Genomic DNA, 25,053 nt, shown 5'->3' on the forward strand with positions numbered 1-25,053 from the left:
GGTTTCTAGCGCCCTCCCGTGCTTAAAATAGGACATTACAACAAGTAGAGTTTAACCAAATAAAGTTTAAAACGGATTGTTAGCAGATTGTTAGACCTAATTGTTACAACAGATAACAAATCAATAAATAAAAGTCACGGGTGGATGTGAGAATTTTGACTTTAACTTAAAGTCATGATGAGTCTTCATGAGCACATTTGTCCTGTTTGTTAATGGCTTCTATTTCCAACTTCAACATACTTTAAAAACAAGCACTATTGGCTTTTTGACCGGCTCAGAAGTGAACTTGCGCCCTCAATAATGTTTGGTCAAACATGTCTTTGTACATCGTTTTGTAGCACCTTTTTTTATTTTCTGACCCAGAATGAGCTTTTAAACACAGTCAAATACATTTTCTGTGAGTTTAGGTTAAACATTTTGGAAGGACCTTTTCAGAATATTTATGTTGGAATGCTTTATCCCTTCCAACAACAATTTTAATGAGTGTTTGTCCAACGTAGTCCAACCAAGTCCAAGTAAAGTTGAAGGAGTCCCCTTTTTTTCCATTACAGGCTGGTAAATAGACCCACAGCAGGATACTACCACCACCATGCTTGACAGCTGGTACAGTGTTTTTAGGTTTGAAAGCCTCACCTTATCTACACTATAAACACTTTTTGTCAGGGTGGCCAACTTGGAGGAAGCCCATCTTCATCAGTTCTCCGGTCGGTTAGTTGATGAATGGATTCATTCAACTGTCCACTGTTGCTCAGGAGAAGATGTCACTGCAAAGTCAATGGCTCAGTGAATTTGGCTAGGATTCATCAGGTAGCTTTTTACCAATTGGTATTATAGACACATTGACTGCATAACTTGTATTATAAATGAGATGACGTTGAACTTAAATCTGTTGATTGGAATATGCTTCTGTATATGAACTGTATCTGACGTCCATATGAGTTAACATGATGGACTTATTTCATCCCCTTTCTACAATTCACTAATAATACTGGCTGTTAAACAGTCCCATAGCATGATCCCCCTGCCACCATGTTTCATAGAACATTGTATTTGTGTTTAAAAGCCTTGCCTTGACTCATCCAGCCATGATTTTTATCACTGTGACCAACTTGGAAATATTCCCCTTTTCTTCAGAAGTTCATCCTCACCCTCATATGTATCCTTTGTAATTTCATCTTCTTTCTGCAAATCAGCAGTACCACTGGCTAAACAGTCCCACACCATAACACAGCCACCAACATGCTTTACAGCTATTTTTTAAAGTTTAAAAGTTTCACTTTGACTCTAAAGGTGTTTCTTATTGTTCTTTTGTCTGACCGTAACACTTTTCTCCAGAAGGTGTTTGGCTTGTCCATTTGGGCAGCTGAAAATTTCAAAGGAGATTACCATTTTGGAGAAGGGCCTTCTTTCTTTGTCAACAACCTTTCAGTCCATTGCAATGTACTACGACTTCCCTACGACAATGGTGTTCCAGCAATTTCAAATTCATGGTAAAAAAATTAATATGCCATTAATGCATAGGATGAGTGAGAAAATGATTGCCTATTTTAGCACATCTCACAAGAAATGTATAAACTACAACATTATGGGTCAACAACAAATTTCAAAGTAGTGGCAGAATTCAAAACCATGTTTATGTTGTATTTATGTCTGCATCTTACAGTTGGATAGGCCTATAATGGAGAAAAAAACACATTTCAAATAGTCATTTTAATGAAATATGCACAACAGAGACTTGATGAACTACATATAGGTTTAAAATATTGCTACCTCATCACACAAGCAGGTCCAGGAGGGCAATCCAGCGACGTCTTAGCCATTTAAAATTTTCACACACAACATATCCATCCCCCCCAAAACAGATCAAAACATGTGTCAGAGATGTAACTATAATACGACATAACTAATTATACAGCCCCTGATGATGCATCATAAAATTATAGTAATTTTACTCTCAAAGACATGGTTTCCATAATAACACTGGGGTCAGATCATGGGTGCGCTGTGTATTATATCCCCTAAAAACAGACTGAGACTTCTGAGGGCTTACTCATCAAATCTGAAACCACTGCTGACAAACCAAACACACTGAGTCATTATGGCTCTGTGGAAAGGAGCGTCCTTCGATGCCGCCCTTCTGATGAAGGGGCATGCCATTATCCTGCTGATCAAAGACGGCAAAACAAAAACGTTTTATCATACTAGAGGAATACCACATGGGCATCCGTTTCATGCTTCATAGGATCAACTATTTTGTTTCCCAACAAGAGATTTGCTGTTTGTTTGTAAAGAGCAAGTCTCTGGTTAACCACAGTTGTATTATGGCACACAGCGCACTGATTTGAAGTGTTAGCATGTCACTGGTGCACAAATTTCTTGCACTATGCCAGATCAGAGCCTGTCACACTTGCGTCATTTTGCAAAAAGCTGTTGAACTGTAGCACCATCTGCTGGCCAAAGTTAAATCAATATTAGACAAAACCTCACGTCACTGATGTACAGTTGAAACCAGAAGTTTACATACACTCTAGAAAAAGCTTCTTTTCTCACAGTCAGACATGAAATCTGAATAAACCTTTCGTATTATAGGTCTGTTAGAATTACCCAAATTATTTTTGATTTACTAAATGCCAGAATATTGAGAGAAGCATTATTTTTGACAACAATTATTGCTTTTGTCATATTCAGAAGTTTACATACCCTAAAATCAGCCTTTAAACAATTTGGTAACACCCAGATGATGATGCCCGGACTTTCCACAAAACTGCTTAAAAAGTCTACGGAGCTACAATAGAAAGTGTTTTATGTCTCAGCATAACTGTGTGTTATGCTCCACGGTGCAGAAGAGGAACGATTTAGCACGGGTGGGGAGAACAGCGCAGGGGATTGTGGGATGCCTTCTACAGCAGTTGGCGTTATCCATCCACAGAGGACTTAATTCGAAGCCCCAGAGAATATGAAAGTGAAAAACTGATGCAGCAGGCTAGTCCCATTTGCTAAAATTTAATTACAGCAACTCCAAATGGTCTTCAGTGGTTTCCCCCACGTAGTTGAACACATGCCTGAAAACATCGGGCTACGCTTCTTATGAGATGACGGATGATGTCCAGGAGAATCTCCTCCCAGATCCTGACCAGGGCATCATTGATCTCATGGACAGTCTCAGGGGAAACCTGGTGGCGTCAGATGGACGTAAATATGTTGCCTCAGAGATGTTCTGTTAAATTTAGTTCAGGTGAGTGCGGAGGCCAGTCAAAGGTATTGGTTCCTTCATCCTCCAGAGACTGCCTTACGAGGCCAGGATTTCACATGCACCAAGAGGAACCCAGGACCCACTGCAGCAGCAGAGGGTCTAACAAAGGGGCAAAAGATTTCATCAAACCTTCTGGCAACGCCACGTTTTGATGGGCCATCCTGGTGGAGTTGATGTGCCTGTGTGACCTCTGTAGAGCCAGGTAGCACGTCATGGTACCAGTATTGACACTGACCAAATGCACTATCAAATGCAGAACTAGTGAAAAGCAGTCAAAAGATGAGAAAGTGTGTGTTGCCTCCATATAGTGCCCCTAACACCAGAACAGCTTACTCTGATTAACAACCCCCTTTGCTACTGAACTAGCCAGATCAATATTGCTTGATATAATACTTTGATTACAAAGTGTTCCTTTACTTTTTTGGGCAGCGTATGTATAGTCATATTCAGTATGGTTGTTTTCCAATGACACTCTGTTTCATTAAGCCCACATTTTTGTATTAGAAAAGAGTTATTTTATTATTTGATGTATTATTCTAATCTTAAATTTCATTGTTTCAAATTGTTTTTTATTGTTATAGGCAGCCTTATCTTTCGCTGCTTGCAATGGTAGATCTAAATCCGACCCTCTGATTCACTTTGAAATTAGAACCATGTGCTCGTTGTGATTTATACATGTGCTCCTAAATTAATTAGAAAACGACTGAAAAGTTAATGCATTTCAATAATTCAGTTCAACAAGTGAAACTCCTATGTGGATTCCCTTACACACAGAGGTGGGTTTAAAGTGTTTCTGTTCATTTTAATGGTTATGGCTTCCAACTAAACACTACAAAGTCAGTTTTTCAGACAAGTCACAACAAATTATTACTTTTGATAGAAAATTTTATAGCCTACTGTTCAGAGTGAAGTAGCCAAGCATATCAATACAAAGTTGAGTGGAAGAAAAATTACACACTTTTTAGTGGGCCAATGATTGTGTATCAATATTTGTATTGGCCTAAAGCAATATTCATCTTTCTGAGATGATTTGAGGTTTTCATCTCTTGTAGAAATTAATCATATGAATTAACATAAACACTTGAAGTTTATCGTTTCAAGGAATCCACAAAAGAATTTGCCTTTTTATCCCAAATAAGTTAAGATAAACCTTTAACTGATATTCTAACTTATTGATATGCAGCTGTAGACACTTTCTGTAGTACCACTTTTCTCTCGTCCTCCATAGGATCTGATGCATATTTAAATAAACAAAGCCTGGACTTTGACGATAAATAAAAAAAAAAAATGTGTTGGGCTAACAGCTCAAAATCCAAACTGGCTTACAGAACCTGATGCACTGGTTTCAAAGCAGGATCGCTGGCATTAAAGGTACAACGATACTTTTAAATATTCAAAAAGAAATCTTTACCAAACAACAAACAGCACCAAATTATTGATAGTTTTTTTTTTATTTGGACCCTACAAACCTTATAAAACCCAGGAAGTTTCAAATTTAAATAACAATTTTCTTTTATCAACAGATCTAAAACAACATGGTAACAGAAACTCTAATCAAACAAGGGATGAGTTAACAAATGTGACACTTGTAAAGTGCATATCATTTGGTCAACATTAAAGACTTTAACAATTTAACACTCGGGCCAAACTAAATTTAAAAAAAATATAGAAAGTGTGTTGTAATTAGCCAAAAACACGGTCCAACATTCTTGAAATTGGGAATACTGGATATATTGGTTAATTGCGATGGTCCAGCCTCAGGAAGCATTTCGCAATTAAAGAACATCGGCTTAGCGTAACTGTATCTAGATCAATTTGATTGGTGATTATATATCAGGAATATGCTGCTTGTTCTCCAAAGATTAAATACTTTGTTAGGTTTCAATATGTACCATCATTTACAGCGCACAGGCAACAAAATTCCATCCTGTTATAAAGATTATCTTGAAAACCAGCAGTAAAATTTTACATTCATCAGCAGGACTAGTTTCAATGTAGAATATAAGCAAACACTTTAAAGATTACAAACATCCTTCAAATGAGCTATTGGCAAAGAGATCTCAAAATAAAATGGGAACCTTTAAAGCAGAGATAAATAACAGAAAACGACCAGCTTGGAGCTATGTACGCAAAAACACACACAGGTGATGAACAGGTAAACGGAGCTAAGATGTGACATTTCAGACATGCCTGCCCTTGTGCAAACACGCCCACAGACTTTCACAGTGTATCCGAACTAAAAGAGCTAAGCAGTCCAGAACAGACCCTCGGGGGGCCATCAGCGCATGCGGAGGCATAAAGACCCGACACGGGAGCTTTTTAGTTGGGAATATCTGCGCTGTTGCTGCGGGTGTCGTATTTATGGTGGATGACGAGCAGGACGACACCCAGGAAGAAGCAGATGGAGCCCACGGTCATGTAGGCGATGCCCAGGAAGGGGTTCTTCCCTCCCATCCAGGAAATGGTGCTCAGGATCATCCGCTTCCGGCCGTCAAAGCTGCGCACGGGGTAGTCTGGTAGCATGAAGTTAAAGTAATAGTCATTGAAACATACAATACAACGAAATTTGTTCTCTGCTTTTAAACCATCACCCTTGGGGAGCAGGGTGCTGCCATGTGTGGCACCTGGGGAGCAATCTGGGGTTAAGGGTCTTGCTCATGGACCCAGAGTGCAGGCGCTGGGGATTGAACCGGGTACTTGCATCCTTCTCTGAGTGCCAGCGCGCTGCTCTAACCACTAGGCCAACACTCCCCATACACCGAGACACAGCTCGGTAGGCAATTTGGGGTTAAGTGCCTTGCCCAGGGGCAAATCGACATGTGGCAAGGGGAACCAACAACCTTCTGATTGCCAGACGACTACTCAACCCGTCAAGCCACAGTCGCCCTAGGGAGAGAAAGGGAGAGAACATTCTCGGCGGCCTAAAGAAATAACTTTCAAGTGATAATTAAAGAGTTCATCCAAATGTATGTTTATTTATTTAAGTTTTTTTTTTTAAAGATGTGAACATTTTTCTTTGGCAATCAGCCTATTGTTGGAGCCTGAATATTAAAATGGCTTCAGCCCAACTGTGAAAAGGAAATGACTGCGGGTTTTAGGGGTTTGGTTATATTGAGTTATCTTTCTGATCAAAGCTTAAAAGGTTTTTCTTTTTCATTTAAATGTCTCTTATGTTAAACACTTTGGATTGACCTGTGTGTGAATGGTGATATATGAATAAACTTGCCCTGTCTTGGTTGACGTGTCTTTTTCCGAAATGGTCCGGACCAAATTCTATAGAACGTAATATGCCAATTATCAGAGGAAATTTTAAGTTTTCATTACCTGTAAGACATGATAAAAATTAACAAATGTCCAAAATCAATCTATATTTCGAGTTTTGTTCTTGAATTGACATAAAAATTTTATTAATTTATAAATACGTATTTATAAATGTATCCTGTCCCACTCAATTGGATTTTTAACTGTTTTATCCTGTTTCTATAATCGGTTCCCTGGCTGAAGGAGAAGCCATTCTGTGTTACTGCATTTGGTTGAATAGCTGAAAGTGACAAAATACTTAAAGACCATTCATAAAATACATCATTGAAAGCTTCATCTTATGGTGTGTTTTGAATGGACCGTAAAGGATACTGTAAGTGATTTTCAAGGTGTATCTGCCGCTGGGTAAAGTCAAACTTGTGTCTGGCTTCTTGTGGATGATGCGATAGAGCTTCCTAAAGGTGGGCAGAGCGGCCGTGCGCATCCACACGATGAAGTCTTCGTTGATGAAGCCATTATTTTCAGGGTCTGATGGGTCCAGCTCGTACACCGGCTTCCTCCAGTTCACTGGCTTAGCTGTGCCTGAGAGGGAGCAAGCCAAATACAACATAGTCAATAGTATTACAGTAAATGTAAAATCATACTGTACTGTGTTTTGCAAAGCTCACCTTTGAAACGTTCTGTAAGGTTTTCTTTTTCATTTCCAGGATTCCTGAACTTCACGTTCTTATCCGTCCACCATGCGATGCCCTTCTTCACCAGAGAAACTGCACGTGTGGTGCCGTTGGCATCAACGTAAAACAGCTCCAGGGTGTCTGATGGCAAAAGATCAAATCTACTCTTTATAAAACGCACGCCTGGCAAGTAAGCGTAGCTTTTAGAAACTAAATAACCAGACTGGAGCTATGTGCACAGCTTTTATAAGAAGTTTTAATGCCACGGCTCACCATTAAAAAGGCTGTTTGCTATGGCTCCACATGGCGCTATGGGTTCTTTAGTCGAGCTTGTACGATATGGATCACATTCCTTGCTGGGGTTCTGGGGAGGGGGAGAAAATTTTTTTTTAGCAGGATGAAAATAGCTGGTTTCTCTAGAAGACATGTAAGAATAAAAATAAATTCCCACCATTAGAGACTTTTGATCACCATTTAGTTGGCTGTCGTCTCTGGACTTCACATAACGCCTGTGGTTCTGGTAGAAGTTGGATAGGCCGTAGTACATGTAGACATTGCTCTGTTGAGAAGACAGAAAGTCCATTCAGATAAGGCTTTATCCAAGTTAGAATTTAACACAAAAATAGACAACAATAGATAAGTAACCAGTTTACCTTATCCGGGGGGGAAAATAAACAGAAAAGAAAGCAGAAAACCCCAGGTACCTGTAGACTTTATGAATAATCAATAACAGTCCCTTAAAAGTGGAACTGCATAATTAATAAGTGCATAAATCAATAAAAAAGCAGCTTTTAAGCAGACCTTGGATGTTCTTTTTTAGACTCCAAATTGATCCTAATGGACAATCAGTGTTTGTTTGATTTTCTGGGGGGGGGGGGGGGGGGGGGGGGGGGTTTATTGCAGAAGCAGCATTTGCGGTATTGAATGCAGAGGCTTGAATAATTCACTGTGTCTATATTGGTCTAAACTGGTGCAGGACATGAGCTCACCTCGAACGGCTGCTCCAGTGTGAAGTTCACGGTGCAGACGCACGGTGTTGTGATGTTCCAGGAGAAGTTTGCGGCGCATTCGTAACACGGACTGTCGGGCTCCACACCAGTGTAATCAATCTGAGATGGAGAGAAAACAAAAACATTAGAAGCTGGGTCAACTGCTAAACCCAGGAAGTGCAGGCATACGCAATCAATAGACATAAATGTGAAGGTAGAATAAATTATAAAACATGTAAAAATAAATAAATGCTATATTTAAACATATCTTGATAAATATAATGTTATGTCTATGATTTAAACTAATTGGTATATTTTAAGTCTATTGGTTTATTTTTATATATATATATATATATATATATATATATATATATATATATATATATATATATATATATATATATATATATGGTTTAAATATTGCTTTTATGGTGCTTTATTGTGTTTTTGTTTTTATTACACTTTGGGAACTGTTTTTAACTGCCTGCTATTGTAGCACTTTAATATTGTATTTGAAATGTAAAGTGCATTATAATTAAAATGTATTGTTACTATTATTATTATTAGTAGTAGTAGTAGTAGTAGTAGTAGTAGTAGTAGTATTAGGGATATTTATATAAGTCTGCTTTTATTTTGAAATCTGTCAGTTTTGGTTCTCCATAACTCTAATATAAACATTGTTGAGCATTTTAACAATGTCAAACGATATTGAAATTTCAATTAATTTGCTACAAAAAGGAGATAGATAGATAGATAGATAGATAGATAGATAGATAGATAGATAGATAGATAGATAGATAGATTTATACAAGTTGTTATAAACGTCCTGTATAAAAAATTATGAACAACTGTTTTAAAAAAGTTGTTGGTGCATTTTAGAGTTACTTCATGGTTCTCTGTGAACCTTTCCACCTATGAGTTATTATCATCTTAATAATTACGTTGAATGCAATTAAGTCTAGAGAAACAACTTACACTATAACACGTTAACACAATAGTTATGAAAGCATTTTTGTTGTTGTAAACAAAATCCACTGGTTTCGTTGTCAAGCAAACCCAAGTCAATTCAACTTTTTTTCCTCGTTTAAAGATATTTAACCCAAGTTCTTACAGAAATCCAGCAAACAGAGTGAGATAAATGTTTAAACAAAGGCAGAGCAGTAGCTCTGAAATAAAATCAAGGCTCAAAGGGTTGGTTGACGTGAACTGTAACTGTACCTCCTTCTCCTTTATGTTGTTTGAAGTCACATATAGGCCGATCCCGATAGGGATGAAGATGAGTCCGATAACGAAGAAAGCGGGCAGCACGGTGCCCGCAGTCAGGATAGGCTGCCAGGCTGGGAGTCTCTGCTGTTTGAACGCTGTGTTGTCCGGCTTTTTATTTTTCGCAGCCCCCGGTCCGCCGTGAGTGGAAGATCCCGAAGGGTGTCCGTCCTCTTCCTTAGCGTTGTAGCTCGACGCCATCATAGTTTTTTTTTCCGTTCAGCTTCGGGCGAAACTAATCCTCAGCAGTTGACAACCGGTAGTTTTTCGGTAATCCCGCACGGCGAACAGGGCGAAACGTTAGAGAAGCTGAAATGTTGTTTGGAGGAGTGAAATTCTGCCTATATCTGATCCAGATATCGACTCATAATGTTGTTAGTTTCACCTGTTTAGGGAACCTGAACCCGGACGAAGAAGCAGGAAGCCCCCGGACCAATGAAATGACGGAACGGGGAATTGACGTCATCGCAGAAGCTAAAGCCGCCTCCCGTACTCGCTCGTTACCAGTTAACCGGTGAATGGCCCGGCCAGAAGTATGTTGAGCGGGGGGGAAAGGAGTATTCCTCTTAAATTCCACTGGGAAGGGTTTTCGGCGGATGAGGTGAAACCCAAATTCAGTAACACAACAACCCATTAGGATTAAAATTTCTGCCCACAACAAAACAAGTATAAGAAATATAGCCCACAGCCTACTTCCCTGCCGAGCTAAACTTTGGGCTGCGCTTAATGCAACCATTTTGTCGTAATGTTGCTGCTTTTGCCACAGGATCTGTATAAAGCGCAGCTGACTTGTTTTTCTCTTTTTTTTTCTCTCGATATAACGTAGAATAAAAACTTCGCATCCCGGCGCACCGTTTGCTTCACCAGCGTGAAAATGAAGCTGAGCCACAGCGTGTCTCAAAAACCGTGGGTTTTTTTCTAATATTCTGCACTTAAGGAGCATTCTATTTTACAAATGGATGACAAACATTGAAAGATCTTAATTAAAAAGTAATTCATTGGCAAATTATATAGAGCCTATTGGACATTCTAATCTTAAAAAGACGCGCAGGCTCTAGTAAACAACACCTGTTAAATGTCGATCCACAGAGCAAGACCAAATTGGCACTTTTTTCATATGCTCGGAAACAATACTAACGTTTCTTAAAAATAATTTCTGCAAATCCGCCTGAAACCTGAAAACAAGGGCTCTTTTTGTGACAAAGACAGTGCTGGTGTAACATTTAGTTACCCATCGTGCTTCCGTTTTGACATGACTTGCACAACTAATTTGAAAACCAAATTTGTATGGAAAAAAAAAATCTTGGTTGCCGTTTACACTTCGACCCAGTCTTAAGCCTCTTATTTGTAGAATCAAATCAGTGTAGAATCAGTGTTACGTGTTTCTTCGCTACAGATCTGACTGACTTGCCCTTCTTGTGATTTCATCAGATGCTTAAAAAAACATCAGCTGGCACACATATTTCGATCTTTCTTTTCCACTGCTGAGGCATGCTGTAAAATTAATAAAATGAAGAGTTAAATCCTTATTTGCATTTTTTGCTTGAGAAGCTATACGTTTTCAACTGACATTATATAATGCTGTAACTGCATAAGTAGGCACTAAACATTTACTTTTATTTCATTTTGTTCGCAATAAAATTGGAACACACCAGCTTTCAGCCCTCCCATCCACCATATGGGGTTGGGGAGAAAATCAACATATTGAAAGAGTCACATGACTTCTGAATGTTCCCTAATTGCTGGAACTGATTATGTTACAACTCCCTGTGTTGCGATTCCCTGGTCTCCTTGAATTGTCTTTCTTCTCCAACTAATCATAACCACTGGTATAAAAAAAACAATAATAATAACAATTACAATAATAAATAAAAATATAAGAACATAAATAGACATGTTAAACTATGTTTGTACTGTTTCTGTTTCTTAGACAAATAATATTTTAAAATAAATTTAACTGAAAATTCTGCTGACCTTTTACTGTCCAGGGTACACCCCGGCTCTCGCCTGTGACTGCTAAAGATACAGGCACCAGTTCACTCATGAGCAGAGATGGGTTAGGGTTAGGTTTTTTTCTTTTTAGAAAAGTCTTTCTTTTGTCTTTAGTGCCTTTAGTGAATCCTTTGTCTTTAAAATACCAGGATTTGAGCATAACCTTATATTTTTGTCTGTCTGATTACATATTTTTTAAATATTAAATCATCGGCTGTTATGATTAGTTACTCAGTACTTGAGTATCCTTATTATTGAATACTTTTTACTCTTAGAGTCATTTCTTGGCTGACAACTTTTTACTTTTATGTGAGTAAAACTACGTTCAAGTAGTACCCACCTCTGCCCACGACCCTGCACGGATAAGTAAGTAAAGATGATGGATGGCTGTATGAATGGATGGATGACTGCATTTAAAAAAATAGTCAATTAACAAAGTACAAGCTTTTGTGGGAACTTAAATATTAGGAGTCAAAAATGCAAGGTAAGAGTAATTTTTTTTCAAACACACTTGAAAACAAAACACTTGACACTTTTCTGTAAATGTAAACTGAATTTTGAAAGGTTTGAGACACAATTTTAGAGATGGACGTCCTACAAATCAAAAATAAATTACAGTGAACCTTTCATCAAAAGTTAGTAATTTTTTAAATATATTCACAAAAAATATAATTGGCAGCACATAGGATATGTGATATGCCTTTTTATTCAAAAATTGTCTTTGCAAATTGACCAATAATAATAAAAGTTATAATAAACTATCCACTTGCATATTTATTAAAAATGTTTTAGTAAAAATATCTTTACAGCATCAAATACAAACCAAACTCACAAAAAGCTTAATTGACCCAAAACAATGCCTCTTTTCAATGAGTCTTACAATACAAATTTTCATAACAGCATATCTGTGACAAGTCATAGGAAGTTAGTTACAATACAGTGAGATATATTTCTTCTCATATCACAAAGTCTTTTGATCTAAAAAGCAGAAATGAGTGAGCGAGAAGGTAAGAGGAAAAAGTTAACAATGGAAAAAGCTCCCCGTTTTGCTCCGTGCGTCATAATTTCTAAAGGTCTTGTATTGGAAAATTGAGGATTTTTATATGACTCATCACCCTACAAACAAGACTATATCATTGGTATTTTCACAACTTCCCCCCATTTTGTACTGTATTGCTATTCCCAGTGGATTTCTTGACTTCGACCCTCATAGACTGACTCTCTGTCCGAGACTCGAGCTTCATCCCGCTCGAGATGCCTGTGGATCCTAGTGCAGCTTTCCCCGTCTTGAGGCTCTTTGACATTGGGATGCGGGTAAGTCCTGTGCGGGGTGACTGGACATCATGCCCGATCTGTTTGTCAAAAGGTAGAGAAAACTTCTCAGGTAGGTAATGAAAACAAAGACGTAAAATCTGATCAAGCACCGAAAAACTGGTATTCTAAAATACTGAACATAGTAAAAAAAAAATGAAGCAAAATTAAAAGTCTATTCATTCTGCTCGTTCTGTTCAATTTCGGTGGGCATCAGATGCACTGATAGAGTGACAATGGTGTATACATATTATGTATACACCTAGGTGCGTTCTATCACCCCATCCATCTTATTCCCAAAGAGCATATTATGCGTTTTACCATAACAACAAGTCCAGTTAAACCTGTTTTTTTTTTAATTTCTTGCTATAATGAGATATGACTAATACAATTAAATATCGAGTGAAACAATGAAATACCAGCAACCTTGAGTGTACTCTTCCTAGGGATATAAAACACATGCAGCTCAGATGATAAGATAAACCCCTAGATTTGGTTCAAGGAATTAGACAACAAGAGATTTTATATCTAATAGATGGTCCAAATGGCAAAGGGAAAGTAAATTGAGATGCCAATCTGGATTTTGTTAAAAGGAAATTACCAAATCAGGCCTGGAACAATAATAAAAAAATAATAATAACTGTAAAATTGCCCTGCTTTAGCCTTGAATGCTTTGCCACTTTACTGACAATTATTTAAATAGACAAAGTATTGCAATATTGCCAAAATATTGCATTATTTTAATCTTCTGCCACTAGATCCCGTGGCACCCCCAGTTCTTACAACACCTGTTAAATCTAACACAGTTCAGATTGGAAAAACTTTGTAAAAATGATCTAAAGTGTCACCTGTCACTTTTTGAGAAATGACAGACCCAGTTCTGAAAGCATAAAAAAATGTAGCTTCTAAAGGCTCACACCCCCTATGTTAATGCAAAACTTACTGTGTTTTGGATGGGTCTTGATGATGTGGATACCACATTGGATATTGTAATACTGCTTGACACTTTGCTTTGCACGTTCCTGGTAGCAGTTGTGGTGATCTGGCGAGGGGAACGCAAAACTGTCCCAGTTGACAGTGTCAGTTCTTTGCTTTCTGCCACACTAGCTACCGGTCTGACCACCATCTTTGGGTGGATGCTGTTGCCTAGGTGAATGTGAATCTTGTTGTCATCTGTGGAGGTGATGATACTAGCGCTGTTGTGGCCCTTTCGGACAGGAACTGGAACCATCTGCTTCTCAGGGGTGACCTTGAACACAGCCCGGCCCATGGTCATCTCCTGGGGCTCTGGAGAGGTAGATGCCTCAGGCACTACAGTGGTGCTCATTGTCATTACCGGAACTGGAGAAAGGGGTCTAGCCAAGGTAGAAGAAGAGGTCTGGCCAGTTTCTGGAGATTTGGCCCTGGATATGGTTGTGATTGTGACTGGAGACTTGGCTCTTGCAGGGCCCTGAGGTCCAGTGGGAGTCTTTCTCCGTGTTGTTGGAACAGAGTAGGTGGGAATGATAGTAATTCTGGATTTTGGTTGAGATGGGTTAGGGCTAAGCGAAGCTGCATTTGGCAAAACTTGGTCAGCGGTTGGGCTGCTGATTTCAAGTGTGGCCCTGTTGTTGTGGTGATCAGGTGTTACCCGGATATGCAAAGGCTGCCCTTGGTTTTGAGGCATGGTTAATTTCGAGGAAACCTGTTCCCCGCTAATATGGAGCGGCTTTTCTAAGTTGGTTTCTTGAGGAGTGCTGTCCTTTTTCCTCATCCAAGGAATCCAGGATTTTTTGATGCTAAAGTCACCGCTAGACGAATGGCAGCGCTCAACAGCGTTGCCTTTTTCGGGCTTCTTCAGAGATTTCTGTCGGATGTTATTCATAATGTGATTCTCCTCTTGAACAGACTTCCTGATAAACACAGCTGGTGTGTCTTCCTCTGTTGGTTCCGTAGGTGATGGGTCTGTCTGTACTGCAGTGGATGTGATGGCCACATCCATCATTCTCCTTCCATTTAAGCTTGGTCGAAGTGCTCGGCTTTGGCGCTTAGCTAACTCTAGCTCTTTGGTGAGATGGAAAACCTCCATGCCCATGTTCTTGGCCTTCTCTTCCTCTTCCAAGAATCTCTGTTGTAATACGGAGAAGTCCACTTGAAGCTGAGAAAGTTGGTCTTCTTTGTGCATCAGTTCATGGATCTTCTCCTTGAGAGCAATCACATCAGCTTGTAGTTCTCGGTTTTTGGCCTCCTCTCTATTGCATTTCTGCCGTAGGTCTTCCTCTTGGCTTTCTTCTTCCCCTTTTTCAACGGCTTTGTTCCGTGCAATCTGAGTCTTCATTTGTTCCACTTGCTGGGAAAGAACGTTTGCTTTTTCCTGCTCGGTCATGAATCTTTTCTCCAAAATATCATACTGATCCTCCGTCTTGATCAAGTCTCCTTCAACTACTTCCAGTTGTTTGAGACGGTTTTTCAAGCTCTCTATTTCAAATGTTAGCTCTTTAACTTTGTTATTCTCTTTCCCTTCAGGATCAGTGATTTTTCCTCGATCACACATAACCGAATTCCTCGCAGATAGCTTTTCTGCTTGTTCAAACATGTCTAGCCTCTTTTTCATTTGACTGATCTTCATATTAAGATCCTCAGTTTGATCAGTTTGACAAGCTAGCTTAGCGCTGAGCTCCCCCTTCTCTTTGGTTAAAGTCTCAACTTTGGTTTCCATCTCAGATTTCAGTTTCAGAAGCCTTTTGCTCTCTTCGATCAGTCTCTCGGTCACCTCCATCACCCGACCCTGCTCAAGTTTAACAACCTTGCTCAAATCCTCCTTTTTCTTTTCTTCTGACTTCACAGTTTCCATCAGTGTCTTTCGTTCATCCATTAGTGCAGCTGTCAGGGCCTTAAGCTTCCGCAGGTCGTCCTTAAGCGTCAACTCACACTTTTCTAATTTGAGTTCAGATGACTCAAGCTCTTTCATTCGGATCTTGAGAGCTACAACCTCATCTGAAAGCTCTTTGGTCAGGCCTTTCTCTCTTTCTAAAGCAGTTTGTATCTGCGCGCACTCAGCTTTGCTAACACTAAAGGCTTCCTCCAGTTTTTCCAAATCCATCATTCTGTTTCGCAGCTTCTCCACCTCCAGCCTGAGCTCTTTGCTCTTACTATTCTCCTCTTCTAGCCTCTTCCTCAGCTCCTTACATTGATTCTCTGTCTTGGTAATCTCTTCATCCTTTCCTTCCATCTCAAGCACTCGCTTGCGCAGGCTCTCCAGCTCCACAATCAAGTTAGAGCTGCCGTACTCCCCTTTGCTGATGCTCCCTCTTAACTCCTGCATTTCCTCCTCAGATTTTCTCAAGGCTGTGTTGCTTTCCTCTAGCTCCTCGATTGTGCGCGTAAGCTCCAAAACCTTGGCGTTGAGATGACGGTTGTGGAGCTCCAGAGTGGACAGCTTGGTGCTCATCTCTTCATGCTGTTGGGTGATCCTACAGGATTTCTCCTTTAGCTCAGCCTCCAGGCTCTGCACCCTGTTACCGTCCTCCTGAGCACGCTCCTTGGCTTCATTCAGAGCTTGGTCTCGCTGCTGGAGCTGCAAGCTGATCTCTTGGACCCGTTGGCTCTGCTGATCCATTAGCTCCAGGTGCTGCTGCCGCTCATTGACCAACATTAATGCGAAGGACTTCAGTTTAACCAGCTCCTCTCGCACCTTGGCCAGACGTTTGGAGTGCTCCTTCTCCTTTCGCGCTTGATAGGCTTTTTCGTTCTCAAGCAGCTTCTTCAGTCTAGGAGAGAACAAAAATAAATAAATTTTTATGTTTTAGTGACTTTTAATTTTAAGTACCACTTAAAGGTAACTTTTAAGTCACGGATGTCTGGATAAAACATTTTACTCTCAATGCAACACACAGCCTGCAAATGTCTAATAAGCAATGATCTACAATTCAAATCTACTAGATCCCTTAAGAAAAAAATATTACCAAAACACAGGATTTTAGCAAACATAAGTTACACTTAGATAATAAAGAATATAATCCATTTTAAAAATCTGCCCTACTACCCCCAAACCCTGTGCCATTTACCCCCTGCTGATAGGAGAGACACTCCGGTTGCAACTGGGAGAGAAAGTTCTGCTAACAGCCCCCTCATCGAGCTGTGGTCTTTTCTCTCAGCTTCTTTCTATGCTGCTCATGCCCAGCTTTCATACCAGGCTGGCTCCAACAAAATGCATGCAAAGCAGTTGCATCTCCACTTCCAGGGACATTCTAATACATTATTCAAAGTGTACAATTTTTGCATTGCAAAATGAACCAAATTAGAACAGGCAACAACACAACAAGGAAAACAAAGCATCTTTAACAACCACTACAGGTTAAAACTTAGCTTGTCCCCGCACTCAGAGTCCATTCAGAACTTACCATCTAAAGATGCTCTGTAAGCAGGAACCAAAAAAGCTTGCTTGCGATCATCCAAAATACACTGACAGCGCAGAACAAATGCTGAAGTAACCTTTCTGCTAATTTTTTTTGAGCATCGCATTCTAAGAATGTTCTCAGCATCTTAAAAGAAACCAAGAAACTAGAGTTAAGCTCTGCTGTAGAACCCGCAGCAAGTGGCGTAACCTCATCTTTAGAGAATGGCAGTGTGCGTGAGAGTGTGTGCTGCTCTGCTTTGAACACAATGCAGGGGGTGGACCCACTGCTTCACAGGAAGTGCTTAACAAAACTCCCCTCCGTTTTGCATGTTTTCCAAAACTTCTGCGACTGCGAGATCAATTCATAAGGTTACACCATGACACATAATACGCAGATTATCATTCTCTCCAGGTTCGGTGAGATCAAAATGTGTCCCATAGTAAAGGAATGCCAGAAGACCTTTCGATTGAGTAGCACAGGAGGAGGAAGAGGATGTGTGCACTTGCTGTACTGTTTTGGGAAAACTCTAAATACTTCCCTGCAAAGTATACATGTGATGAGGAAACCAGATAAGATGAACGTTTCCCTTGAGGTGAGGAAGATCTGGGCGAATACAACCAGACTGTTGCCAGGTAGATTTATGGCCCATGGCTAGGGTGAGAGTTCAGCAGAGTCACTTCTCACAACTGGAAAATCTAAACATTTTACTGCATTCTATTCCGCAGCCATCCACAGTGCATTGCAAAAGTGTTCATACCTCTTAAACACATTATCAAATGATAACCACTAGTGTCACAAGTGCTGGGATTTTATGTGATAGACCAACACAGAGTAGCACATTATTGCAGAATGGAAACAAAGATAAGACAATGTTTTCAAAAAGTGCATAAGTACACAGCACTTTTTTTCTGATTTATACTATTATACTGATTTTATCTCAGTAAATACAGCTGTTTTGTGGGTGTCTCAGAGTTTTTGTTTGGATTTGTGAACAATCCACATCACGACGTCCAAGGAACACAGTAGAAAGGTCAGGGATCATATTATGGAGAAGTTTAATCAGGATAAAGCTGTGAAATAACGTCCCAAGCTTTAAACACCTCGTCGAGCAACTGTTCGATCCATAATTTTGAAAATGGAAGGAGCTCGGTACAACCTTCCAAAACAAAAACCTGAAAGTTTTGAGACAGCAATAGCGGTTCACCTTCCATCAGGCCAATCATAATAAGCATGCAGCCAGTGCTACAATAGAACAGGTTTAGGTCCAAGTATATTTAAGTGTTAGAATGGTCGAGTCAAAGTCCAGACCTAAATCCACCTGAGACTCTGTGGCAAGAATTGAAGTTTACTTTTTACGTCCAATCTGATAGAGTTTGAGGTATAACGCAAAGACAAATGAGCAAAAGTTTCAGTCTCAAATGAGCAAAGCTGGTCGAGACGTACCCCAAATCCCACACCAGGCCAACTCCAGTCCTGGCCAGTCTCCTGTGTGTTTTAGATCCCTCCCTGCGCCAACACATCTGATTCAAATTAATGATTTTCCTTCTCAGTCTGCCATCAAGGTCTACAAGCCTGTTAATCAAGCACTCATTAGTTTCAGCTGTGTTGAACCAGGACCAATTATGCAGGACAAAACAAGTCGGTCCACAAAGGACTGTGGACTGACTTTGGCCAACACTGCCAAACACTTTGGCTGTGAAGGCAGCAGAATTAGATATTCTAAATAAACAAGCCACTTATGTCTTTAAATTTTGAAACTTTTTACAAATGGGGCAGCAATGTCACATGAGCTAGGAGTTCACCCTGTAGCAGGTGGGTTGTCGGTTTGAACCCCTGCTCTGACCATGTTAGTCATTGTGCCCTTGGTTCACCCACTTTGCCAGCTGTTGGTGGTCAGAAGGTCCAGTGGCGCTGATTGTATGGCTGTCAGCCATCAGCAGCTGGGGCTACAGTGTAGCTTACCCCTGTCAGGGTGGGAATGGGTGACTGATTGAATGTGGTGCAAAGTGCTTTGGGGTTGTCAGACTTGATAAAGCACTGTACAGGTAATTTACCATTTTGAATGGCATTATCATCTTTTTTTCTTCTTGCAGCGTATCACTGGGTAAAATAACTTGAACCTTTTGTTGCCATTTAGTAATTAACAAGCCTTGGGAATGCACAAGTTAATCCATGTTGTATCTGTGCTGTGTTGCTCATAAAGTTCATACTTAAATGGTGAGGTGGCTTTTAAATATAGGGAATCATCCGTCTGAACTTACTGTCCTGGAAGGGGGCTCAAGATGATGATGATGTCAGTGCAATCTGAGACTGATGGTCAGGACATTAAAATAACTGCAGTTTACTGTTGCTGTGCAATAATTAAATGCTGTACATGAGTGGAAAATCCCATTTAAAAACCAAGCCTCAACAATATGCAAGTTTGTTTTACTACTTTTTAAAATCTCTTCAGGGTGTATGTAGACATTTTTAGAATAATGATCTCAAGTATATTAGGCAACTGTGTGCGTGACACAGATGGTAGACACCCAGGTGTGATCCACAGGCTGGCATTCATTGGAAAACATTCTTTTAAATCATTAAACAACATTTCATCTCGTGTTTCCTGGGGAATTTGCTCAGAGGCACAGCTTCCCTCTCTGCAAGATAAAGAGAAAAACCTTAATACTTAAAATCCCTGTTGCAGAAAGAAAACTTTAGATGAGGCACACTGTACTGATGTGATCATATTATATTTAAACAGTAGAATCGGTGGCCTGTGGAGCACCTTTCCGTTTAAGGTTTAAGGATCTTGAGGAGGTTGTGAACCTTTTCGTGTTATTTGCGTGACTCTGAAAAGTCCTTCAGCAGCAGAAGCTGTTTCCTCTGTCGACCTGCACACATTTCACCTTAAAAATGTTAACTTCCTGACACATAAATTGCTCTGTTGTCTGAAAAGGCGTTAATGGCTGACAGCTACCAGTCAGAAACACCTTCCTCCATGCCCACTCACTGCATTCCTCCAAATGTTTGGCACAAAACCCCTGACCCATCTCTCTTCACTTTCAGATGTCTGGTGAAAAACACATCGATCAGTAGATGAGATCATGACGGTCTCCTGAGAGCAAAATGTCAAACCGATCGGAACACGTTCCTTTCTTTTCAGCTGTTCTTGTCTCAAACCTACCGAATCAGTTTTTCCAAACGATGATCTTTCATAGACCTTGATGTGACCAATGTTGGGCTTTGGTAATGCACAGTTTATTTCTCTAAAAGTCAGAAATGTCACCCCCTGCTGGCCAACAGCATGACCTTCAGGCACTTCTCCTAATCTTTGGAAGGTCTATCTACAGGCATTTTAAACTGCAAAACAATTTCAACCTTGATGGATTGCAACGTTTTTGCTTCTATGAAATTATAAGGCACCATTTTATCAGGCTCTTAGTTCTGTTCTCATTTCTTTTATGTCCCAGGTCTGATGATTTCACGGTCTGATGTCAAAGCTTATTTTCTAATTTATCTGCACATAACTGAAAACAGCTACACTTTGCTAAGTTTTATCTGTAATCAGTCTTCCTGTTGTAAAATATGTGAGTGACTTCAGATTAGATTTGCAGAAATTATATATATATTTTTCACAACTTCTATTCATCATCTTTAAATAACGGTATTTGTTATCATTGGTCCTGAGTTCTGATTGTGAAACTCCAGCTTTTCAATCATTGACATTTTTCTCGACCTGTTTTCTCTTTGGAATTTGGCTTCTTTTTTTTTATTCACATGTGTGTGCCAAGCATCATGACAGTGTGCAGTGTTCACTTTGGCTGAAATGTGAACTTCTTAGCTTCTGTCTGTTATTTCTCCAACTGTTTAAAAATATAAATTTGAACAAAGTGCTACAAGAGGACTGTTTGACTTGTATTCTGTTACTTATCTCTTGCCTGCTGTAGATGATTAGAAATATATATATATATATATATATATATATATATATATATATATATATATATATATATATATATATATATATATGTATATATATATATATATATAATAATATATATATATATATATATATATATATATAATATATATATTTATTTCCTGCTGTGTTCACATGCCTCCTGTTTTTAAGTTTCTCCTTCCATTTGTTCAGCCGGTCTTTGAGGTCCACACCAATAAAATGTGCGCTGTTCGTACTTGCATGGCAAATTAAGTTGGAATTTCTTCAGCATGCATACATAACCCCCTGTGTGTGTGTGTGTGTGTGTGTGTGTGTGTGTGTGTGTGTGTGTGTGTGTGTGTGTGTGTGTGTGTGTGTGTGTGCGTGTGTGTGTATGTGTGTGTGTGTGCGTGTGTGTGTATGTGTGTATGTGTGTGTGTGTGTGTGTGTGTGTGTGTGTGTGTGTGTGTGTGTGTGTGTGTGTGTGTAGTCAGAATCTCCTTCTGAGTTCAGTAGCTAGGCTCAAAGTTAGTCTTTCCGCCCACAGATTTAGGTTAAAAGTTATTAACATTCAACTAAGATCACCCAAAATAAAGATTAAGTCTGTTTTTTGTGTGCATTTTACCAAAACAAAAGTTAATTTCGGACTCAATAATCTATGGAAACACCATTATAGGCACTACAGGTATCAGACTTGTCCTATAATTGCTGACTAGCTACTTGCATGTTTTCTGCTGCCATTTTTGATGATTCCTCTTTAGCAATAAGCTCCAAATGTTTAAAGTTGGAAGTCTGCCTTGCCATCACTCCAGTCTTTAGCTCCCTCCACAGATTCTCAACCATGTTCAAGTCAGGACTCTTAGTGGACCTCTTCACTTTTAATATTACTCCGGGCTAGAAGAAACTTGTTGGTAAAATTAAAAGATTACATTAAAGAGGAAAAAAATGTTTGGCCATACTTTACAGTTTTAGTTCTTCTTTGTCCAATAGCCCTAAATATTATGTCTTTCTGTCAAACAATCTTGACTGTTAGAAATGTATTGATTAGCCGGCCTTTATTAATACCTTTACTTCTGAAATAAAGATGAATATTATTTTTGTTTTTTTGGATAGCAGGGTTAATTAGTGGACAAGTTGTCATTTAACAGGATGGCATTAATCAACATACAGCGCCATGCAAAAGTACTCATGACCCCTGAGTTTTTTTCCCATGTTGTCCCATTGAAACCTAATTTATTGGGGTTTTATGTTATAAACCAACACATTAAGTACATAATTGTAAAGCGGAAGAAAATCGATATATAGTTTTCTAAATATTTTACAAAAACCCACAAAAATCAGAGAAGGTGGTGGCGTGTAATGAGTGAAGTGATACTTTCTGAGATATGTCCCCAACAGCATCATAGAGCTTGACGCTGTTCTTTCTTGTTTGTTTGTTTTTTTTACCCGTTTGACTTTGCATAAAGCTCAAGCTCAGTCAAACTGAATGGCTTTTTCCCTGACAGGTTTTGGGAGTGCCTGACTAATCATTTAGTCATTCTCTTGAACTGTGGAACCCTGCTGCTCCTCCAGAGTTACCACAGGGCTCATGCTGCTTCTCTGATTAATGCTCTTCTAGTCTGGTCTGTCAGTTTTTGTCTATGGTCGTGTCCTGGTAGATCTGCAGTTGTGCAATACTCCTTTTTTCAGATGATAGCAAAGACTGTGCTCCATCAGATGATCAGAGCTTGGGAGGTTTTATTACTCAACTCTTATTTAAACTTCCCTTTAGCTAAACATCTGACCTGTCTGAGGTCTTCATAGAACAGCTATAAACATACGGAATAAATTATATATGGGTGAACTCGTGATATCTGGAGGCATTTGCTTGGCTTTTGTTTAGGGGCTCTATTTAGAGATATCTCATGGCACGTTTTCTTTATTTTTGTTTTAAAATATATCAAAACGTGTACATTTTCCTTCCACTGCACTACTTTGTGTTGGTCTAGCAGATTAAAATACAGTATTTTTCTCATTGCATTTGAACTCGTCTGTGAAAGTGCTGAGTTGTTTCAGTGATGGCACAAAGTTGTTGTCTCCCAGCCCCTCACCTTTCTCTCTCCTGCTCCAGGAGGTTGGTGAAGTCATCGCTCTTGTTCATGTAGTCGGCGTGTTTGCGTTTCTCCGCTTCCAGCTCGTGGACAGTGCGCCGGTGGCACCTTTCGGCCAGCAGCAGCTGACCCAGCATCCGCCGGTACGTGTCCTTGTGTTTCTCCTGCAGACGTTTTAGCTGAGACGTGGACCCAAACAAAACACATGAAAGAACTGCCATTAGCTCTGAAATTTGGAGAAAAGGCATCCCGCTGTGTGTTACAACGCTATCAGATTATTTTGTCAAGTTCCTTTAACATCAGAGCTTTCAGGGAGCACAAATCCCCATATACAGATTGAATATAAAACGAAATCACACCAACCTCCACCATCGGCTTTTGATAGACGTTGTTATTGCCCGGCTGTGAGCCGCTGATGAAGCTGTCCCTCTGGAGGGCTTTGAGGGCCGGGGCAGGTACTGCACATCCATACTGTGACTCAAGGGTCTCTGGGCCAGTTTGTTGGGATTTTAGCATGCAGATAACATCTTCCCTAGCCTGAAAACAAACATATACAAACACACAATATTCTATTTTACAGCCAGAGTAAAGTCAGTGGCGTGTAAATGAGACTAGCTGTTCATTAAAACCGCCTCATATGTTTGAATTTTCTTTTCCAAAAAAGAAATAAACCCAAAAAGATAGTGTATATTTTGCAGAACATCTTTTTTTATCTGTTCTTTCTATTGCCATTTTAAACTATCATTTTCAACCACAAGATGGGGCTGTTGTGCCAGAATTGTAGCGCAGTCACTTCAAACGACTGCATCGAACTTACAGTGACATTTACATGCATGTTGTTATTTGGGACTCAGATGTCCCTCCAGATCAGATACACCATGAGGGAAAACCTGCAAGCTGTAGCTAGATCTAGCCTACCTGAACTTCTCCCTCCATGATTCCCAGCAGTTTCAGCAGATCCTGTTTGGACAGATCAGTGATGTTCCCCGTTTTGTTTCCCGTCTCTGTGGAATCCAACAGCAGCTTCTCTTTATCAGAGATCACTTCAGCCTCTTCCACGCCTTCCCTCTGCTGAACTTTGCCCTTCAGGCTCTTCAGCGGCAGACCCACGTCCTGTTCTTCGTTGATGTCAGGATCACCTGGTGGAACACCCAGGACCCCATCGCTTGGGCTTTCCACCCCATTGCTTTTGGACCTCATCTTACCTGGACCGAGGATAGAAGAAGAAAAATGTTATTGTATTTAAATTATTTTTTTCATGAGTTTATCTGTTGGTAAAGCTTTATTTGCATTTCAACCTTTTAGCTTTTTCCCCCCTATAAATAGGAATAGCGTTACCTGGATAACAGAATTTACACAAGCATCTTGCCAAAGTAATTTAACCCCTTCAATTTTTTTCACATTTATGTTCAGCCATGAATTTTAATGATCCCTGTCCCTGCTGAAGAAATTAATTGCTACAGCATGATGCTGCCCTCACCATGTTTCACTACAGTGCTCAGGGTTATCTGTGCTGTTAGTTTTCCACCACAGTGTTTCAATTAAGGTTTAACTATGGTGTCACTTTCTTTTCTTTCTCTAAACAAGACTTCTTGTGGCTGTTTTTTTCAGCCAACTTTCTCCTTGCCACTCTTTAAAAAAGGTGAAATTTATAGAGCGTGGATCTCTGCAGCTCCCTCGAAGTTACCCTGGGCCTCTTGGTTGCTTCCCTGTTTAATGCTGCTCTATCAGTTTAGGTGGTTGGCCATGTCTCTGTAGGTTTGCTGTCGAAGCACACTCATTCCATTTTCAGATGATGGATTAAGATGATATAAGAAATTCCTTTATTGTCCCACAATGGGGAAATTTGGGCGTAACAGTGGCAAAGACACAGACAGAGTCACGCTCAATTTATAGCAATGAAAAAAACAAGCTCTTAT

General features: G+C 39.7%; 2 protein-coding genes across 3 annotated transcripts in view; both read right to left on the reverse strand.

The window, feature by feature from the left end:
* Nucleotides 1-4,685: 4,685 nt before the first annotated feature.
* On the reverse strand, nucleotides 4,686-9,889 carry tmem30aa (transmembrane protein 30Aa). The gene is made up of 7 exons (XM_036150727.1): nucleotides 9,396-9,889; nucleotides 8,178-8,297; nucleotides 7,640-7,747; nucleotides 7,462-7,552; nucleotides 7,183-7,329; nucleotides 6,887-7,096; nucleotides 4,686-5,766 (listed from the first exon to the last, which is right to left on the reverse strand). The coding sequence occupies exons 1-7, from the start codon at nucleotides 9,642-9,644 to the stop codon at nucleotides 5,573-5,575; spliced, it is 1,119 nt and encodes a 372-aa protein (XP_036006620.1). The 5' UTR covers nucleotides 9,645-9,889; the 3' UTR covers nucleotides 4,686-5,572.
* Nucleotides 9,890-11,873: 1,984 nt separating this feature from the next.
* The window catches only part of LOC105925952 (filamin-A-interacting protein 1), a 29,196-nt gene continuing 16,016 nt past the window's right edge, over nucleotides 11,874-25,053 (reverse strand). Inside the window, exons 2-6 of one of the 2 annotated variants that reach the window (XM_012862077.3) lie at nucleotides 24,053-24,339; nucleotides 23,498-23,671; nucleotides 23,135-23,313; nucleotides 13,687-16,492; nucleotides 11,874-12,784 (exon numbers count right to left, since the gene is read on the reverse strand). In XM_012862077.3, the coding sequence (XP_012717531.2) occupies nucleotides 12,578-12,784; nucleotides 13,687-16,492; nucleotides 23,135-23,313; nucleotides 23,498-23,671; nucleotides 24,053-24,334 (3,648 nt within the window). In that variant the 5' untranslated portion in view covers nucleotides 24,335-24,339 and the 3' untranslated portion in view covers nucleotides 11,874-12,577. Of the gene's footprint in view, nucleotides 12,785-13,686; nucleotides 16,493-18,565; nucleotides 18,666-23,134; nucleotides 23,314-23,497; nucleotides 23,672-24,052; nucleotides 24,340-25,053 lie in introns of those variants that run through there. The other variant, XM_021316180.2, reaches the window with a different exon arrangement.

Source organism: Fundulus heteroclitus, chromosome 19 (assembly GCF_011125445.2).
Source record: "Fundulus heteroclitus isolate FHET01 chromosome 19, MU-UCD_Fhet_4.1, whole genome shotgun sequence".
Taxonomy (NCBI): Eukaryota; Metazoa; Chordata; class Actinopteri; order Cyprinodontiformes; family Fundulidae; genus Fundulus; species Fundulus heteroclitus.

Bases quoted from the DNA above. Each gene is read 5' to 3' on its own strand.
- tmem30aa (XM_036150727.1), bottom strand. From the start codon at position 9,644: ATGATGGCGTCGAGCTACAACGCTAAGGAAGAGGACGGACACCCTTCG. The intron at 7,553-7,639 runs GTGGGAATTTAT...CCCCCTCCCCAG, and splicing joins GTGATCAAAAGTCTCTAATG to AACCCCAGCAAGGAATGTGA. The intron at 7,330-7,461 runs GTGAGCCGTGGC...TTTTGCCATCAG, and splicing joins AGCAAACAGCCTTTTTAATG to ACACCCTGGAGCTGTTTTAC.